The sequence below is a fragment of the Felis catus genome, chromosome C1 (genome assembly GCF_018350175.1).
Source record: "Felis catus isolate Fca126 chromosome C1, F.catus_Fca126_mat1.0, whole genome shotgun sequence".
In the NCBI taxonomy this organism is placed as follows: Eukaryota; Metazoa; Chordata; class Mammalia; order Carnivora; family Felidae; genus Felis; species Felis catus.
This window is the reverse complement of record NC_058375.1, coordinates 221,333,281-221,353,247: the sequence shown is the minus strand read 5'-3', so window position 1 is coordinate 221,353,247 and position 19,967 is coordinate 221,333,281. Positions and strand designations below refer to the sequence as shown.

Genomic DNA, 19,967 nt, shown 5'->3' with positions numbered 1-19,967 from the left:
TCCCGCAGCCGTGTCGCCGCGCGCCCTCCCCTCGGGGCGGTCCCGCTCGCGGCGCGGCGAGGCGAGGGCCGGAGCCTGGCGGCGGCGCGGCGGCCTGAGGCCCGAGATGGTGATCTGCTGCGCGGCCGCGAACTGCTCCAACCGGCAGGGCAAGGGGGAGAAGCGCGCCGTCTCCTTCCACAGGTAACGGGGCCCCGCCCGCCACCGCCCGGCCGGCCGCCCGCGCGGCCCGGCCGGCCACGCCCCCGCCCGGCCCGGCCCGGCCCGGCCCGGCACCGCGGGGAAACTGAGGCCGCGCGTGCCGGCCCGAGGCGGGCGGCCCTCGGTGCGCCGGGCCTCGGGGCCGGTCCCGCGAGTGAGTCAGCGCGGGGCGCTGTGTGACCTTGGCCCGGGCCGCCGTCTCTGGGCCGGGCGTCTCGGGCCACCGCGGCCACCCCGGCGCCCACCGGCGGCCGCTCTGCGGCCACCGGCCTTTCGCCCTTCCGCCACCGGGCACCTACCCCACGCCGACGTGGAGGCCGCCCGGCGCCCACCTTACGGCCGCCACCACCCTCTCTCACCTCCGCCCCGCGGCCACCCTGCGCTCCATTGATTCGGGCTAGCCCCGCCGGTTTCCAGACAGTGTGTCCTGGAGACGCTCTTAGCTTAGTTGTCCTCTTGCGTTTGCTGTGACTTTTGTGCTCTTTCGATCGCGAGGGAGCCTGCCTTGAGTCGAGGGATCAGGACTGGGGCCGAGCAGATGCAAGTTGTGCCTCGAGGACTGACACGCGCTGCCACACGCTCTGCCAGCAGCAGCAGGGTCCCGGCGGTCGCGCCGAGAGGTGGCCCTGCCGCGCTCAGGTGCGTCCCTGGACAGTCGTGCTGGCTGCATCCTGCGCACCAGCAGGGCGAGGCCCGCTGTTCACAGGGGGGGCTTCCCCGGCCCACTCTTGGACCCGGCGCTCCTGGCCGCTTCTTCCTGGCCGGGCCTGGCCCCCCTCTCTGAGGGATTCTGGAAATGGGCCGCTCTCAGCCCGTCCTCTTCCCTCGACTCGCTCCCTGGAAAGCCTCCGCGCAGACACTTGTGTTTCCTGTTTTAAAAACTTGAATCCCGTTGGTTGCCGGTAGTTTCGTTGGGAGTTCTCAGGGGTTTGTTTTCTTCAGTTGTTACAATCTATCAAAAGAGCTGATAGCACATTGTTTTAGAGGTCAGCCACCGTGCTTTCTGGAGTTTTGCTCAGACCCTGTGTCCGAAAGTTTTGATACTGCTTTCATAGATGAGGCAAATCAGTGCAGAGTCGCTTCTCTTGGCTGGCATCCATAGTGGTCTTCGCTGGTAAGGGCAAAGGGTATGGGGATCAGGGTCTTGGGGAAATGGGCTCACAAAGCATTGAGGAAGTGTGGAAGGTCGCGTTGCATGGGACTTCCTGGGGCGCGTTAGTATCTGCCTGGCCCTGGCCCTGGTCCTGGTCCATAGTGGCCTCAGGTGGGGCAGAGACGGCCCTTGGGAGGAACCACCCACCCCACCCCCAGGGCAGAGTTTGGTCCGACTTTTGTAAATAGGGATCTTGTCTAACAATGAAAAGAAACGACTGCTAAGTGTTTTAGTGTTTTCTAGGAGCTAGTTGCTTTTTAAAAGACACTTTCGCTCCTGGCCGTGGAAATGTAGTAGAAACCCAGGACTGCAGCTTTGAATTATCCTCAGTTGCTGGAGTCACAGCTCTAGCTGTGAGGGTCGGGCATCAGGCAGACCGTCTGGGATGCTCTTCTGACCCCTTGCTGGCCAGCGCCTGACCTGGCCCCTAACTAGGAGACCAGCCGTCCCTGTTTTCGCACCTGGCATCCTGCCTCCGAGGCACACCAGGAGGGCAGTTGTGCTGTGCGTTTCTAGGAACTATTCCCAGGGCTTCCCCAAGCCTTTCCTGTAGTCGGACGCCCTCCTGTGCGATCTCTCCGAGCATTCTGTGTCCCTACGGGACATTCACCACAGCCTGGGAGGAGTTACCTTCGTTCTCTGCCCTACAAACCGTGAGCTCCTTGTGGGCAGGTGGTGAGGCTGGCTGGCTTCTATCTCACAATCACTTACGAGCAGAAGGTGTCCCTTACGTTTTTACTTAAGTTTTAAATGAGTGAAGTCAACGCGGCATTGGGTATTTGCAAAACCGCTTGTTTTGCTTTCGTGATTGGTAAATTTAGGAGGAGACGTTTAGCTCTTTTTTTCTAATTCTCTGTCATTCTTCCTGCAGGTTCCCCTTGAAGGACTCAAAGCGTCTGATCCAGTGGTTAAAAGCTGTTCAGAGGGACAACTGGACCCCCACCAAGTACTCTTTTCTCTGCAGTGAACATTTCACCAAAGACAGCTTCTCCAAGAGGCTGGAGGACCAGCATCGCCTGCTCAAGCCCACGGCCGTCCCCTCCATCTTCCACCTGCCTGAGAAGAAGAGGAGCACCGGAGGCCATGGCCGCACGAGGAGGAAGGACACCAGAAAGGCCTCGGGGGGCCTGAGGGGACACGCGAGCGGGGCGGACGGAAAAGGAGCCGCAGGCGCGTCGTCGTCCTCAGGTGCAAACCCAATGGCCAAGCCCGGGGCCCGGAAGGTGAAGCAGGCCGCGCCGCAGGGTGAGACCGCCCCCGGGGCCGCCCAGGAAGCCGCCGGTCGGGAGCGGGCGCCGCAGGCCCCAGCAGGAACTCCGGCCGATGGCTCGGCCGCCGCCGCCGGCAGTCAGGGCGAAGCAGAGGCGTCTGCAGTAGACGCCGGCGGTGAGAGCGCCGCCGCGCCCGACGAAGGCCTGGTGGACAAGAGCGGCATTTCCGTGGATGACTTTACCCCGCCAGGGTCTGGGGCCTGCAAGTTCATTGGCTCGCTTCATTCTTACAGTTTCTCCTCCAAGCACGCGCGCGAGAGGGCGTCTGTGCCCCGAGAGCCCGTTGACCGAAAGAGGCCGAAGAGAGACGTGGAGCCCGGCTGCAGCGGGACCAGCCTGGGGCCCGACAAGGGCTTGGCCCAGAGCCCCCCGAGTTCATCGCTCACGGCGACGCCTCAGAAGCCCTCCCAGAGCCCCTCCGCCCCTCCGACGGACGTCACCCCGAAGCCGGCGGCGGAAGCCGTGCAGAGCGAGCACAGTGACGCCAGCCCCATGTCCATCAACGAGGTCATCCTGTCGGCGTCGGGGGCCTGCAGGCTCATCGACTCGCTGCACTCCTACTGTTTCTCGTCCCGCCAGAACAAGAGCCAGGTGTGCTGCCTGCGGGAGCAGGTGGAGAAGAAGAACGGCGAGCTGAAGACCCTGCGGCAGCGCGTCAGCCGCTCCGACAGCCAGGTGCGCAAGCTGCAGGAGAAGCTGGACGAGCTGCGGAGAGCGAGCTTCCCCTACCTGAGCAGCCTGCTGCCCCTGAGCCGCGGTCAGTACCGGCCTCGCGGCCCCCGCGCCGCCCGGCCGTGGGAGGGGGTTCTCGCCGCGTGGCCGCCGGGCCCCGGGCACCCGCGCGTCCCGGGAGGAGGCCTCGATCGGAGCTGCCCTGGGAGACGGAGAGCCGGGTTAGGACCCTGCCTCGCGCCAGGGCACCCGAAGGGCGTCTGTGGCTCTGAGGGTTCGGCCAATGGGAGGGGAGGCCTGCGCCGTCTGCTGGGGGAGCCAGAACCCCCAGTGCGTGGCTTCCCACCGGCCGGGGGTGGGGGTGGGGCATCCGCTCCTGCACCCCTCACACGAACCACGGTTCCGGACGAGTTGACCTCTTGACGTGAGTGCAGTAGGCTCAGCAAGCTGTTGGAAAGGCGGTAGGAGACTCTTAAAATCGTGGGGAGTTTCTTTCCATGAGTGTTTTGAGGAATATCCTTGAAGTTAAATCGTTTTGAACGTCAAGTTACTTTAGTGCGCCTGCTCGTGCTTTCTTTCAAAATAAAAAACCTTACGGGCGCCTGGGTGGCTCAGTCGGTTAAGCAGCCGACTTTGGCTCAGGTCATGATCTCACGGTCCATGAGTTCGAGCCCAGCGTCGGGCTCTGTGCTGACCGCTCAGGGCCTGGGGCTGCTTCGGATTCTGTGTCTCCCTCTCTCGCTGCCCCTCCCCTGCTCGCTCGCTCTCTCTCTCAAAAGCGAATAAACATTAAAAAAAAAAAAGTTAAACATCTATTCAAGTAGAATATATTCTGTCTTATAAAAATTAAGATGCTACGGAAATAAGGGGGCTTCAGAAGTGGTGAAAAATCCTATTTCTCACTTATCTCTGACCTTCTGGTCCTTGTTAAAATTTCCTGTATGATATTTTAGATTATTGTCTATGTTGTCACATACGTGTCTTTCAACCTATAGGTACAGGCAGGTTGGATATATATTTTGTAAGTTTCTCAGCTACGTTTCTACTTTTCACCTTGCCTTTCTACTTAGTACTTGTAAAAAACTGCTTTCTAGATATTCTCTCATTTTGAGTGTTACGTATTTTACCTGTTAAGTATACATGGAAAACATTTTCCTACTTGTTGTTCATGTGATCTGGATCAATATTTGTCTTCCTGGGTGTAACGAACACTTCTTTGGGAAGAGGCTCCTAACGTGACGGGCTGGGACATCCTGGATCCCAGGGCAGCAGCCGCGCACAATATGAAACCAGAGCAAGAAAACAGCCCCATCCTGTGCAAAGTGCACGCTGGGGGAGGGACAGCCCCAGCTGAGGGTCACCGATGTGCTCACTGGTGGAGGTAGACCCGCTCACTACTTTACCGTACCTTCTCCTGGCCAGACTCCCAGGGGCCGTCACTGTTTCGGGTCTTTCCTTTGCTCCATTGAGCAAGGCCACCTTGTTTCCGCTTCATTAATCCTCACTTCTTTCTGCTTTCTCCACTGTTACTTGGTTTTCTTGGTGGTTCTGGCTCCTGGGGGGAAGAGGGTGTTTCCGGATGCCTGCAGGTGGAGGTGTGTCCGTCCCATTGGCCCGAGAGGATTTGTCTCTTGCAGCTCTCGTCGCTGGTCGTTTCTAAATAGTTTCTAATTTCAGTCTGTGTTCCCTCTTCGAGTTATTTAGAAGGGCGTTGACATTTTTCAAGTTGGGGGAGGGGAGCTAATTTTGTTGTAGGGTTTTTTTTTTGTTGTTTTTTTTTTGGCGGTTTTAAATATTCCATTAATTTCTTTCTTTCAAAATGCGTGTTTTTAATTCCAGCGTAGCTGACATACAGGGTTGCACGAGTTTCAGATGCACGGGGCAGTGGTTCCCTAGTCGCGTACTTTCTCCGCGCATCAGGACGAGTGTCCTGTCGATCCCCTCCCCGTTTCTCGCAGCCCTCAACCTCCTCCCCTTCTTTGTGATTATTTTTAAACTTTATTGCTTTAAGGTCATATTTGGGTTTTGGCCCCTTTCAGGATTTCGTTGTGGCTTAATATGCAGCTTGTTGTCGTGACTGTTTCGCTGTGGTTTGAGAAGAACGTATCCTCCCCGCTTGTTGGTTCCATGGCTCTCTGTCTCACTGAGCCTCCGTCTGGCTTGTTAACAGGTCTGTGTCCTGACTCACCGAATCCCTTATCTCGGGGACAGAAGGGTGACGTGCCCATCCTTCCTGGGCGTCTCCTTGGTGCCGCCATGCGTCCCGCGGCCCTGTGTGAGACGCTCAAGTGGTCCTGACTGTTACCACCACGGACTGCCCCTTTCTGTCCCAATTTGAGTAGTCTTTACCTGCTTACCTTTGAAAGCTTTTTATATCCCTCTATCTTTTAGCTATATTTTAACCCAATCTGAGAGTGTTTGCATTTTTTTTAATAAATTTTTTTAAACGTTTATTTATCTTTGAGAGAGAGGGAGTGAGAGTGCAAGTTGGGGAGGGGCAGAGAGCCACAGAATCTGGAGCAGCCTACAGGCTCTGAGCTGTCAGCACAGAGCCTGACATGGGGCTCGAACCCACGAACCACGAGATCGTGCCCTGAGCTGACTGAGCCACCCAGCCACCCTGGCCCTGTCTTTCCTTCCTTTAGAGTAATCCGTTTATAATTGTGATTATTGATAAGTTGGAATCTGTGCCTGTCGTTTTATGTTTTAATTTGTTAGGCTTTTTCGTTTCTTTTTCTGTGCTTCTGGTGGATGTCTCTCGGCTTTCGAAGCTAACTGTTGAAGCCCATCTTCCTGTGGTGCTTAGAGCTTGGGCTGCTGGGTTCCACAGCCCAGCGCCTCCACGCTTCTGTCCCGTCCCCCTCCCCCACCCGCCCGGACTGTGTGTGTCCTCTACTCCCGTACTCAGGTCTCCTGTCCAGGGGCCTAGGGGCCGTAATGAGGTGCAAGCACACGGTTGGTGGGTCACTTCACTCACCACCGTTTGCTGTTTGCTTCCTTTCCAGAAAGAGTTAATGGTATTTTTGTAAGTCCTACCCTCGTAAGATTTTGAGAGGGGTTGAGTTTGAAATGCTGATGCCAGGAAACCATCCATTCTTTCAGAGCTGCGCGTGTGTGCGTGTGTGTGCGTGTGGTGTCAGGATGAGGTCAAGGGTATTTAAAGCCACGATTGAATGGGGTTTCCTGGAGAAGCTGTAGCTGGGAAAGGGGAAGGAGCCAGGCCCGGCCCGGGAGCCGGCTGTTTGCGGAGATGCGGCTGAAGAGGGCCGAAGAGGGCCCCGGAAAGGGAGAGTGAAAGAGGGAGCGTGGGGTCACGACAGCCCAGAGGGGAGATGAGGGTAAGCAGCTGGGCTGGACCCAGCTCTGATCAGAGTGGGGAAAAGATGGCTGGGCTCAGCCACATGGGGTCACTGGTGACCGCGGTGTCCTTGGAGCAGTGTCTAGAGCGGGTGAAAGGCAGCACTGGGGCACTTTAAGAGGGTTGGTCGTGAAGGAGTGGACTGTGGGCAGAAACCCCGGGGAACGTGGCTCCAGGGGAGAGTTGTGTTTGTGAAGTGGGGGTCAGCAAGCAGGTGTCCGTGCTGCCCGTGGGTGGGATGGAGAGCAGGAGTCGTGGGGGCCAGGAAGGAGTGTGCTGGGCCCTGGGGAGGTGCCCGGAGAGGGGGCTGGTGGACAGGGTGTCCCCGCGCCTCTGCCCAGTGCTCCCCGGGGGGTGGGGCTGGTCGCTGGTTGGCAGGGGAGGGGAGGGTGCGAGAGGTGTTGGGGGGTGGCAGTGGAAGGGACAGCGGGCACCCTGGCTTCGTCTCCAAGGAGACGTGCCTGGAGCCCCCCACTCAAAATGTCTTCTCTCTTAATGGTTTCCCTCCCAGGCTGTCGTGAGTTTGTTGGTCAACGAAGGAAACTTCTTAGGGATTTTATGTCGAAGAGGCATACGCGTGTTTATTCCGCCCAATGGCTTTAGCCAGGCAAGCCCTTTATTTTTGGACGATTACCTCCAGCGGGGCAGCAGGGCCAGGGGTCTGCAGGTTCTGGGTTCAGAGCCCTCCAGGAGGCAGGTGCTGATTGGCCTTCTCACAGGGTGTCCGCAGGGAGGACTTTCTCCCTCCTCCACCCGTCTCCGGCTGCTGTTTCTAGCCTCCAGGAGGACTTCTGTGAGCCCAGCTGTTCGTCCTTACCAGTTGGGAACTGACATCGATACATCGTTACCAGCCATCTTCCCATAGAGGTTTACTATCTTGTACTTGGATTTTTTCTTTTTTTTTTTTTCTAATTTTGAGAGAGAAAGCAGGAATCAGGGAGGGGCAGAGAGACGGGAAGAGAGAGAGAATCCCAAGCAGGCTCTGTACTGTCAGCACAGAGCCCGACACGGGGCCCAAATTCACAGACCATCAGATCATGGCCCGAGTGGGCCCTGAGCCGCCCAGACACCCCTTGGATTTTGACAAGTGGGTGCCCGCGGTGATCCTGTGCGGTGCCGTGCAGAAGAGTCGTGTCCCTCAGCATCCCTGCTCTTCTCGTGGTCACCCCTTCCCTTCCCAGCCCTGGCACCACCGGCCTTCCTGGTGTTTCTGTAGTGTGGGTTTTTCCAGAGTGTTCTGTGTTTGGAGTACACGGATGCCGTGGAATCGCAGGCACAGCTTTTTCAGGGTGGCCTCCCTCACTCAGCGGTACGTGTGCTTCAGGCTCCTCTCTGTGGCTCGGTAGCGCATCGCCTCACCTTTTTTTTGCACTGACTTAGAATGTACACAACAAGGGCCGCCTGGTGGCTCAGTGGCTCGAGCGTTGGACCCCTGACTTAGGCTCAGGTCGCGATGTCACAGCTGGGCTCCGCGCAGACCGCACAGAACCTGTTTGGGACTCTCTCTCTCCCTCTCTCTGCCCCTCACCTGCTTGTTCTCTCTCTCTCTCTCTCTCTCTCTCTCTCTCTCTCTCTCAAATAAATCAACTTAAAAATGCATACGTACATAGCAGCGATTTACCGCTTTTAGGTGTGGAGTTCAGGGGCGTTAAACGCGTTCTCCTGGTCGTGCAGCCACCACCATCCATCCCCCAGAACTCACGTTAATCTGAAGCCTGACACATGTGAAAGCGTAATGGTCCTGTCTCCCCTCCCCGCCGTTCCGATGTCTGCTGTGTGATGTTGTCGGCTCCCAGCGCCTCCTGGAAGAGGAATCTGGCGTGTTGAGCCGAACGTGACGCGGATACGTTGTGGCGTGTGGCAGAATTTGATGCCAGCGGAACCATCCCGTTGCCCTGCGCGGACGCACCGTATTTTGCTCATCCGTTCATCTGTCAGGAGACGTGGGTTGCTTCCACGGTTTCACTGTCGGGAGTGATGCTGCTGTGAGCAAATCTCTCTTCGAGACCCTACTTCCACTTCTTTTCGGCATACACCCAGAAGTGGAATCGCCGGATCACGGCGTATTTTGCGTTTAATTTTTTCGAGGCGCTCCAGTACTGTTTTCGACACCGGCTTTAACAGTGTGCATTCCCACCCACGGAGCATGGGCTCCAGACTCTGCATTCTCGCCATCGCTTGCTGTCTTCTGTTTTCTTGATTCCCGCCGTCCTAGGGCGTGTGAGGTAGGCTCTCGTCATGGTTCGCATTGGCATTTCCCTGGTGATCAGTGGTGATCAGTGATGAGCATCTTGTCCTGTGCTCAGTGGCCACTTGTGTGTATCTTGGGAGAAGAGCCTCGTTTGCCCATTTTTGAGTCTGGTTGGTTGTCTTCCCACTGCTGAGTTTGAAGACTTCTCTATACATTGGGGACCTCAATCTCTGATCAGAAGTATGATTTGCAAATATCTTCTCCTATTCTTTGGGGCACCGTTTTATTCTATGCATAGTGCCTTTTGATGTACAATTTTATTTTCACGAAGTCATATTTGTCTATTTCTTTCATTACATGTGCCTTTAGTGTCCTATCCAGGAAATCATTGCCAAGTCCATGGTCGTGAAGCTTTTGTGCTGTTTTCTTCTAAGAGTTTTACTGTTTTAGATCCTTGATCTATGTTGAGTGAGTTTTTGTTTATGGTGTAAGGATCCAACTTCATTCTTTTGCATGAGGACGTCCAGTTTTCCCAGCACCATTTGTTGATAACGTTCTTTCTCCATTGAATGGTCGTGGCACCTTGTCAAAATCAGTTGACCATATACAAACAAGGGTTTGTTTCTGGATGCTCTACGTTGCATTGGTTTCTACGTCTGTTTTTATGCTAATACCACACTGTTTTTATTACTGTGGCTTCGTAGTAAGTGCGGAAACCAGGAACTGATTCCTCCAGTTTTGTTCTTCTCCAGGATTGTTTTCTTCGCTGTTCTGGGTCCCTGAGATTCCGCGTGAATTCTGTCTACAGGCAGTGTCCTTGGGATGTCCATCGGGATTGCATTGAATCTGCAACTTTGAGTAATATCAACACTGTGACAACATTAAGCCTCACATGAACAGAGGATGTGTGTCCATTTATCTCTGATTACATGGATGTCCAGTCCCAGCACTGTTTGTCAAGAAGACTCTTCTCCATATAGTTGCCTTTGCTCTTTTGTCGAAGATCAGATTCATGAATTTGTGTGAATCTTATTTTTTTTTAACGTTTATTTTTGGGAGAGTGACAGAGTGCAAGTGGGGGAGGGGCAGAGAGAGAGGGAGACACAGAATCTGAAGCAGGTTCCGGGCTCCGAGCTGTCAGCACAGAGTCTGACGCGGGGCTCAAACCCACGAACCGTGAGATCATGACCCGAGCCGAAGTCGGACGCTTAACCAACTGAACCACACAGGCGTCCCTAATATTTATTTATTTGAGTAATTTCTACACCCAACATGGGACTTGAACTCACTACCCTGAGATCAAGAGTCATGTGCTCTTCTGACTGAGCCAGACAGGCGCCCCTGTGTGTGAATCTGTCTCTGCACCCTGTTGTGTCACTTGATCTGTGTATCTGTTGTTCTGTCAGTCCCATGCTGTAGTGGTTACTGTAGCTTTTAGTGAGTCTTGAAACAGGACTGCGAGTCCTCCAGCTTTATTCTTTTCCATGAGTATTGCGTTGGCTCTTCTGGGTCTTTTGGCTTGAGAAATCAGCTGGTCGATTTCCACAAAATCACTTGCCGGGATTTTGATACTGGGATTGTGTTGAATCTATAGATCAATTTGGGAAGAATTGACATCTTAACAATACTGAGTCTTCCTGTGTACCAATGTGGAAAATCCACCCGTTTATTTAGATCTTTTATTTCTTTCATCAAAGTTTCATATTCCAGGTTTTTTGTGGGTTTCTGTTTTGTTTTGTTTCTGCTGGTGTGTAGGGAAACAATTGACTTTTGCATGTTAACCTTGTATCCTGCAACCTTGCTGCTTACTAATTCCTGGAGTTTTTTGTGAGTTCTCTGGGATTTTCTACGTGGACAGTCATGTCATCTGCAAACACAGATGGTTGTTTTGTTTTTGTTTTGGTTTTTTTTCTGTCCCAATCTGTATACCTTTTATTTCCTTTTTTTTTATTACATCAAGTAGGACTTCCAGTGCGATGCTGACTGTGAGTGGTGCTGAGCTTAGTAGGAAAGCTTTTGCTTTCCCACCATTAAGTATGATGTCAGCTGTAGGGTCTTGTTAACAATGTTGTATATTATTCCTAGTAATAATATTTGTTCCTAGATTATTGAATAGAACTTTTATCAGGAATGGGTGTTGGGTGTTATCATGGTGAATAACTCATTTATTTATATTTTTGGATTCAGTTTACTAAATGCTTGTTAAAAATTTTTGTGTCTCTGTTCATGAGAGATACCCATCTGTAGTTTCCTTTCTTGTATGTCTTTGTCTGGTGTTGGTGTCAGGGTAGGGCTCACCTCACAGAATGAGTTGACACTCTGCTCCTACCTTCTGTAAGAGATTGTAGACAACTGGTATTAACTGTTTCCTGAATTCTGTGGTGGAATTCACTGATAAGCCCATCTAGGCCTGGGGCTTTGTTTCGGAAGGTTACTAATTATTGATTCAGTTTATTTGATGGATGTAGGCCTATTCAGATTATTAGTTCCCTTGGTGAATTTTGGCAGTATGTGTCTTTCCAGAAATGCATCCATTTCACCTGAGTTACCAAATCTGTGGGCATAGAGTTTTTCATAGTAACCCTGATTGACCTTTTCATGTTCAGAGGATTGGTAGTGATGGCCCTCTTTTATTTAAAATTTTTTTTTTCAACGTTTATTTATTTTTGGGACAGAGAGAGACAGAGCATGAACGGGGGAGGGGCAGAGAGAGAGGGAGACACAGAATCAGAAACAGGCTCCAGGCTCTGAGCCATCAGCCCAGAGCCTGACGCGGGGCTCGAACTCCTGGACCGCGAGATCGTGACCTGGATGAAGTTGGACGCTTAACCGACTGTGCCACCCAGGCGCCCCGGCCCTCTTTTATTTATAATATTGACATTTTATGTCTTCTCTTTCTGTCTCTCTGTTCTTAGTTAACTGGGCTAGATGTTTATCCGTGTTATGGATCCTCTAAAAAACCTTTGATGTTGTTGATTTTATTGTTTGTTGTCTTTATTTTCCTGTTTTCAATTTCATCGGTGTCTCTTTTTTTTCCTGCTTGCTTTCAACAACTTAATTGTTCTTCTCTTCCTACTTTCCTAAGGTGAACACTTAGATTATCAATTTTAGACCTTTCTTCTTGTCTAATGTACTCAGTGCTATAAATTTCCCTCTAAAGATTGCGTTTACTGCACTGCACAAAATTTGATAAGGTATATTTTTCATTCTATTTACTTCGAATATTTTTTTATTTCTCTTGAGGCCTCCTTCTTGACTCACCTGTTACTTAGAAGTGTCTTGTTTAATCTACAAATATTTGGGGATTTTTCAACTACACTGCTGTTCCTGATTTCCAGTTTAATTCCATTGTGGTCTCAGAGCATACTTTGTATGATTTCTACTCTGTTAAATTTGTTATGTTTTATGGTCAAGAATGTGGTCTGTCTTGGTGAATGTTCCGTGTGAGCTGGAGAAGATAAGTGTTCTGCTGTTGTTGGATGGAGCAGCATCCTAAGCTAATCTCACGCTGACCTGTTAGGGTTCTCCAGAGAAACAGAACCAGCAGGATGTATACATACGCGTACACGACAGGAAATTTATCACAGGAATTGGCTCCCGTGGTTAAGAATGACAAAATTGGAGAACCAGGAAGGCTGAAGGCATAGTCTAGTCCCTGTCCAAAAGCCTGAGAATTGTTGGGGGATGGAGGGGCGGCGGGAGGGCGTGAGTCCTGGACCAGCACTGATGTCCCAGGACCGCAGACCTCCCAGCTCTAACTGCAAAGTCACCTTTCCTCTGCCTTTTTGCTCTATTCAAGCCTTCAGTGCCCACCCACCTAGGGGAGGGCCCTCCACTTTACTCAGTTCACAGGCTCCTATCTTCCCTAAACACCCTCGCAGGCACACACAGGAGTAATGTCTTACCAGCTTTCTGGGCGTCTCTTAGCTGCATCAGACCGACATGTGACATTACCTATCTCGGTAGCGTACGGACGTCACTTACATCCAGCTGATTGATGCCGCCCTTGAGTTTGGCCAAGTCCTTCCTGATTTTCTGCTGCTGGATGTGTGCATTTCTGACAGAGGAGTGTCAAAGCCTCCAACTGTAACAGTGGATTTGTGTGTTTCCTGTTACAGATCTGTCCGTTTGTCTCGTGTGTTTGAATGCTCCCTTGTTAGGAACATAGACATTAGGGATTATTATGTCGTTTTAGAGTATTGACTCCTTTGTTATTATGTAACGTTCCTCTTTGTCGCTGATAATTTTTCTGATCCTAACGTCTGTTTTGTTCTGAAGTTAGCATTGCTCCTCCAGCTTCCTGTTGATTTGTGTCAGTGGGATAGATGTTTCTCTGTCCCTTTCCTTTGGTCTATCTTTATACTTAAAGTGGGTTTCTTATGGACAACATATAGTTGGGTGTTTTCCCTCCTGACTGTCTTCTCCCTCCCGTTCACGTTTGAAGTGATAATTGTTGCAGTGGGACTAAGCGCTCAAATTTGTGACTGCTTCCCATTTCTGTTCTCCCCTTTTCCACCTTCTCTGGCCTTGATTGAGCATTTTGTGTGATTTCATTGTGTCCCTTTCTCAGCACACTGACTTGACTTCTCGCCGCACCTCTGTTCGTGGGGGCCCTGGGGTTTTCGCCCCACGTTTACAACTCAAGTACATCCACTTTCACACATTGCCGCGTCCCCGGTAGCGCAGGCGCCTGAGACCTGGGCGTCCCCGCCACCCCCATGTCGTCCCTTATAAAACCGGGACTCCATTTCACTTGCACGTGTGCTGGGCTCACTACCATTAATCTGAACACATTCATCTGTTGGGTGAATTAAGAAAAAGGAAAGATTTTATCTTTCACATATTCCTTCCCCAGTGCTCTTGTCTGTACAGACTCAGGTTTCCAACCTGTTTCATCGTTCTCCCTGAAGAACTAATATTTCTTATAGGGCATGTCTACCAAGGAATCCCCTCCAGTTTTGTTTGAAAAAGTTTTTGTCTTTAGTTCTTCTTTACTTTTTTTTAGTTTTTGTTTGTTTGTTTGTTTGTTTGTTTAGAGAGGGAGGGAGACAGAGTGTGAGCCAGGGAGGGACAGAGAGAGAGGGAGACACAGAATCCCAAGCAGGCTCCAGGCTCTGAGCTATTGGCACAGAGCCCGACGTGGGGCTCAAACTCACGAACCTTGAGATCATGACCTGAGCCGAAGTCGGACGCTTAACCAACTGAGCCATCCAGGCACCCAGAAATCAGTGTTTTGGTTTGTTTTCTTTTTTAATTTTTTAATGTTTATTTATTTTTTAGAGAGAAAAACAGAAAAGTTGGGGAAGGGGCAGAGAGAGAGGGAGACACAGAATCCAAAGCAGACTCCGGGCTCCGGGCTGTCAGCACAGAGGCTGATGGGGGGCTCAAACCCATAGACTGTGAGATCGTGACCCGAGCTAAAGTCGGACGCTTAACCTACTGAGCCACCCAGGCACCCCAGTTCTTTTTTACTTTTGAAGGACAGTTTCTTTTTCTTTTCTTTTTTTTTCTTCTTATGTTTTCATTTTATTCATTTCCAGAGAGAGTGCACGCACACACAAGTGGGGGAGGGGCAGTGAGAAGGACAGACCGAATCCCAAGCAGGCTCTGCGCCAGCAGCACAGAGCCCGATGTGGGGCTTGAACCCACGAACTGTGAGATCGTGATCTGAGCCAAGATCAAGAGTCAGAGGCTCAACTGACTGAGCCCTCCAGGGGCCTTTTAAGTTTTCATTTTAATCCCAACTAACGTAGAGTGTTGTGTTTGAAGGACAGTGTCTCTGGGCACGGAATTCTACTCTTGTTGCCTGCACAAGATGCCTTCTGTGATTCTTCCCCATTTTGTTCTATAGGTAAGAGTTCTTTCCTCTGGCTTCTTTCAAGACTCTCCATCTTTGGTTTTCTGCAGTTTGAATATGAAATGCGCAGGTGTAGGGTTTTTGGTATTTGTTGTGATTGGTGTCCTCTGAGCTTCCCGGGTCTGTGGTTCGGTGTCTGTCATTAATTTTGAAAACTTCTCAGCTACTACTTCATGTATTTCTCCTACTTTCTCCCCTGTCCTCTGGCTGTCATTGCCATGACGCATACACATATCGTTTGTAATTGTCCCCAACCCCCCAGTATTGTGTGCGTTCTGCTCTCTGCATCTCACTGTGGAACGTCTCTGCTGCCTGCCTTCGAGCTCGCTGGCTCTCTCCTGGACCTCAGGCACCCCAGGTTTCGCCTGTCTCGCGCTGGTTTGGATGTGCAGCCTTTCCTTCGGACCCTTGTTAGCTTCCTCTCCACTTACAGAGCTCAGTTCATGCACGCTGTCTGCTCTTTCTGCTAGAACCTGAGCGGATGGATCATAGTTATTTTAAACTCCGAGTCTGAGGATTCCAGAACCTCTGCCTTATCGGAGTCAGGTTCCGACGTTGTCTCTTCAGACTGAATTTTTTCTTGCCTTTAGCATGGCTTATAATCGTTCTAAAAGGTGGACATGGTAATGGAACCTGAGCCGCCAAGTTGGCCTGCCTGGCAGGTGGGTTGTGTCTCCTGCATCAGGCTCAGATTCCTCTGCTGTCTTTACGCTTCGTCTCCACTGTGGTCCTGGGGCTTGTCTGCCGGACTCCCTCCCGGTCCCTGCATCTGCGGCTTTTTCTGCTCTGATCCCCTCACCTGCTGGAGCCCTGAGGGGGGCGTGGGGGAGGGGGACGCTCTGCAGTCAGCTTTCTGTGGGGTTCCTCTTCTGTGGCCTGTGTTTCTAGGCTGTGACCTTCCCGTTCTTGTCCTCTTGGAGTGGGGGCGGCAGGGGGGAGGCCGTAGGAGCTCGTGGGGGAAGCCGTCCCCAGCAGAGTAAAGCTCAGGTGACATCTGCACTGCACAACAGCCCTTTCCTTTGGAGCATGCTCTGAGCTCCGGTCAGAACTTTCGCTCCCCTTCCAGTGCCAGAGAGAGACCAGGGGATTTTTTTCCTTGGCTTCTCCCAGTGAGAATTTGGTGGGTTCCTGGAAATGAGACCCGAGGGAGCGTGGGGCCCCCAGGAAACTGTCTCCTGCTCATCTGCGTTCAGCTCCAGCCTCTTGCCCAGTTGTCATCCAGCGTCCCTGTCAGCTCACATCTGCCCCGGGTGAGCATGTCCCTTCAAGTTCTGGGAGACTGGGACCTCACTTCTGATGGGTCCAGGCAGTCACTGATTTTCAGTTCGTTCCACGTTTTTCTTGTTGTAAAGACAGGAAATAGGGCTTCTAAGCTCTTTACAGGTCAGAGTTGAACCGTGAATCTCCCTCCTCTGTTATTTGGTTATTGTTAATATGTAGGAAAGCTAACTTTAAAAACAAACCATCTTATCAAAGTCACTTATTCTAATAGTTTTTCAGTTGAGGCTTTGGAGTTAACTAGGTAATCAACCATAATACTCGCAAATAATAACTACTTGGTCTCCTTTTGTGTCTTTCTGTATTTTACAGGAACGTTTGCCCTATTTCCTGTCCTTTCTTTTTTCCCTGTGTGCGCGAACACCTTTTCATCTGACGGGTCATAAAGTGAGGGCCTTGCCACCATCTCAAAAGAACAGCTTCCCCTGAGGCGCCGGGCAGGTGCGGTACGAGCGGTCACGGGGCCAGGACAGTGTCTGCTCCGCCGGGACGCCCAGCGCCAGCCAGGCGACGGCGGCCTGGGCCCTCTCTCTCTCTCGTGCTTTGCAGCCGGTGTCGGAAACACTGCCGTCTGCTAACACAAAGCAGAGGGAGGGTGGGAGGCGCCAGGAAGGCGTCCGTCCCCAGCGAGCGTGTCTGCTTGTTTCCTGTCGCTGGGGTCCTGGGCCTGTCTGCTGACACCTTTGCCAGGAGGCACAGCAGTCTCGAGCACCCGTGTCAGAGCCAAGATGAGTGTCCACCGGCCCGCTGGGAGATAGATGCAAGGGACGCATCAGGAGTTTCCAGGGTGACTTTCAGAAACAGCTTCTGCCATGTGCCTGGCTCCGCCTGCTTCCCCGTTGGAGGGATGGGTTCCCTCCGAGGCCCCACTCCTCACTCCCTGGCAGGTCCCACCTTCCTAAGCCCCGGAATGATCTCCTCCCAGATCCCAGTTCGGTCACCTCCGGGTGTCCTTGTCCTCTCCCGGCTGGAACTACACTTCCCAGAATGCACTCTTCGGCTTGGCACTCCCTTCCTGCCAAGCTGTTTAGTAGCCAGGTGCAGACGTTTCCGTCAGTTGGCAGAGAACAACCTTGAAGAACCTTGACGGTGTCTGGAGTTCAGAAAACTTAGTGATGGGTAAGCCTGCTTTTGCTGTCTTGGGCCAACAAACGAAAATTTAAATTTCTTGGAGAAGATTTAAATTTTTGTTTTTGCATTTCGGTTGAGGTTTTAATAAAAGAAGAAAAAAATGAAACTAAAAGCCTGTCTGATTTACTTGAAGAGGTAGAAAGTGGCAAATAGGCTTAAGTCCCTTACTTCTTATGCTCATTTGTTTGACTTTCAAGTTTATCTTACTTTCATTTTTCTAATGAAGTATGATTTACATGGAGTGAAAGACACCAGTCTTGAGGATGTGATTGGATGGATTTTGACATATTTCACGTAACTTGACATTTGGATCTTAGAATTTCCCTGTTGGTCGTCCCCTGCACCGCTTCATTGAAAACAGGAGGAGACACGGTGGCGGCAGGGCCGTGGGCAGGGGTGCAGGTGCCGAGGACCTGGCTCACCCCGTGCTGGGGGGCGGCGTCCGGGGGCACTAGACCTGGCAGGAGGCGTGGAATCCCCCTGCCCACCACCGGCAGGTTAGTGCCTGCCCCGTCATCCTTATTCGATTAAAATTCGTCACAGCCGAGAGCAAATTGCCAGGAAGCCAGGAGAACTACGTTTGAAGAACCGAATTCAGAACAGTTAGGTTCTCCGTGGCAGAATCCCACGCCTCCTGGGGCTGGAGGTTTGGTGGACGTGCGTGCTGGTCGTGGACCCTGGGCGAGGCGACCCAGAGTCTCCTGACATTGACTTAATGGCACGCACCTTCCACGCAGGTTCTAACTTTTGCTGCTCAAAATGGTGTTTCTTTGAAGAGTCATTCCAGAAACTTTGCGTTGCCAAAGAAACACTGCTTCCTTCCACTTGAATGTGACGCGTCAGAGGAGCTTCTGCAGGTCCATCAGGCGAGTTCTGTGGGCCTCAGAAACCACTGGTGTCTGAGTGCGTCTTGTCTCCCCAAGGGCTTGCTGAGCCTCCTGTACGGAGGCTCTGCGTGACCTACTGTGCACCCTCCCGCCGCCGCAAAGCCCACTGAACGGGTTCACACAGAACTGGTTAGAGGCAGAAGTTAGACCCTCAGCTGTCTCTCCCACTTGCTCTCCTGAAGACACCCTCTCACCCCGGGTCCCGGTGCTGTGACCCTGCTGAGCCCACCCCTCTGGGGGTTTTGACCTGTCCTGGGGTGATGTCCACCCTTGGCCCCGATCCCCCTCCAGGCTGCCAGCCTGGGACACCGGCCCCTGCTGGACTTTCCCCCTGACCCGCACCCGCCCACCTATCCCTGTTCTCCTCCACTCTTCCTGGCCCACATCACCTCTTAAGCCCCTCTTCCCATTTTGTGGTTCCGGCGATTCTGTCCTCCGGGCTTCCAGTATGAGTCCCCTCAGCCCACCTCCCTGGTCCCCACCCTGGGCAGGCTGTCCCTCTGTGTCACCTCACCCAGCCGTAGTCACCCACTCCAGCCCCTTCCCCCCGGTCCCCTGTCCCCTGCCCGAGCCCCCACAGCACAGCACCTGCGCTCTGGCCTGCAGTCGTCGTCACCAAGGAAAGAGGGAACGGGCCAGACCCGTGCTAGCAGACCACCTGGGGTGCTGCTGTCTTGTCCCAAGGCCCTGCATCAGCACCCCAGAGGTAGAGGGTGCAGTCCAGGGCTGCTGGGATGGGCCAGGCTCCGCCTGCATCTGCCTGTGTTAGCTGGGTGGGCGGTCACAGTCCCCCGTCCCCCACCCTTCACAAGGTCTCGGAGCACCTTTTCCACCTGTGTGCTGTTCCTGTCTTCTCTCCCCCCCTCCCCCTCCCTCCCTCACTCCCTCTCTCACTCCCTCTCCCCCTCCCCCCCTTCTGGTGTCACTTTGTCGGAATTGCTTGTGCAGACACCTGTCTTGCCTACTGGCAAGTGAGGGCTGACGCAGAAAGCCCCCAGGTCCTCCGAGGATCACCTTCAGTGGTTCCAGGGCCAGCACCTGCGGGGGGAGGAGGTCCAGCAGACCCCCGGTCCCCTGCAGGGGTGTCGGGAGGATGTCCACATGCCCGGGCCCTGACCACTGACTCACCGAACCACACCTCACACTGTAAGCTGCAGTTGTTGTCATTCAAACGCATCTTCAGAAATTGGGGTATTTTACCCCCAGGTCAGTAGTTCTAGATTTTCTTAAAACACCAAAACAATCTGCAAGAGAAGGCTGTCTCCCTGTGGGCAGCAGTCGGCCAGCACAGACCAGAGGCCCTGGGAGGCTAGGCTGCCCCCTGAAGTGCCAGCCGAGGTTGGAGTCACCTGGCCACTCATGAACCTGTGCTGTGGTGACAGTAAACAGGTCCTGGGAAGGCGTTCCCAGGCTCGGATTGTTTTTTCTTTTCATGTTTGTTTGCTTTGTGGAAGTTTCACATCTGAATGTTTTCACTGAGGTACAGTTAATATAAGTAAAACAGCCCTTGGGTGTCCCTCCGTGACTCCTATGTGACACCATCATCCAGAGTCCCTGGATCTCCACGCCCTCCTGCCCCAGCCCCCACCCCACACCCGTTTACCTATTCTAGAATTTCATGCAGATAGAAACGCAGATTACGTACATGGTCTCTTTTGTGGCATGACATTTTTGAGGGAAATCTGATCGTGTTTTCATAGCCTTGCTGAACTGTGGTCGGACGACATGGTGGGGACTCTCTTTACTTTCTGACCATTTACGAGGTCAGTTTTCGTGAGGTTTGGAGAGGAGATTCTGCAGTCTCGGGCGCGGAGCACAGCGTCGCGCGCTCAGAACTAGCTCTCTAGTCGTGTGGAGTGAGCCCTCCGTGCCGTGCTGTTCTCTCGGACCCACGCGAACCACGGTTCCTGCTGGTTTCTTCCTGTGAGCATCTGTGTGTCGTCAGTAGTTTCTGCTTTGTCACGGCTG

At 52.7% G+C, this 19,967-nt stretch overlaps 1 protein-coding gene across 4 annotated transcripts in view; it reads left to right on the top strand.

Annotated features, from left to right (window-relative positions):
- The first annotated feature begins 50 nt into the window (after positions 1-50).
- THAP4 (THAP domain containing 4) overlaps positions 51-19,967 on the top strand; it is a 41,165-nt gene continuing 21,248 nt past the window's right edge. The window contains exons 1-2 of one of the 4 annotated variants that reach the window (XM_023260012.2): positions 51-183; positions 2,226-3,382. In XM_023260012.2, the coding sequence (XP_023115780.2) occupies positions 107-183; positions 2,226-3,382 (1,234 nt within the window). In that variant the 5' untranslated portion in view covers positions 51-106. Of the gene's footprint in view, positions 184-430; positions 841-1,241; positions 1,316-2,225; positions 3,383-16,598; positions 17,101-19,967 lie in introns of those variants that run through there. The other 3 variants (XM_006935765.5, XM_045034749.1, XM_003991312.6) reach the window with 3 other exon arrangements.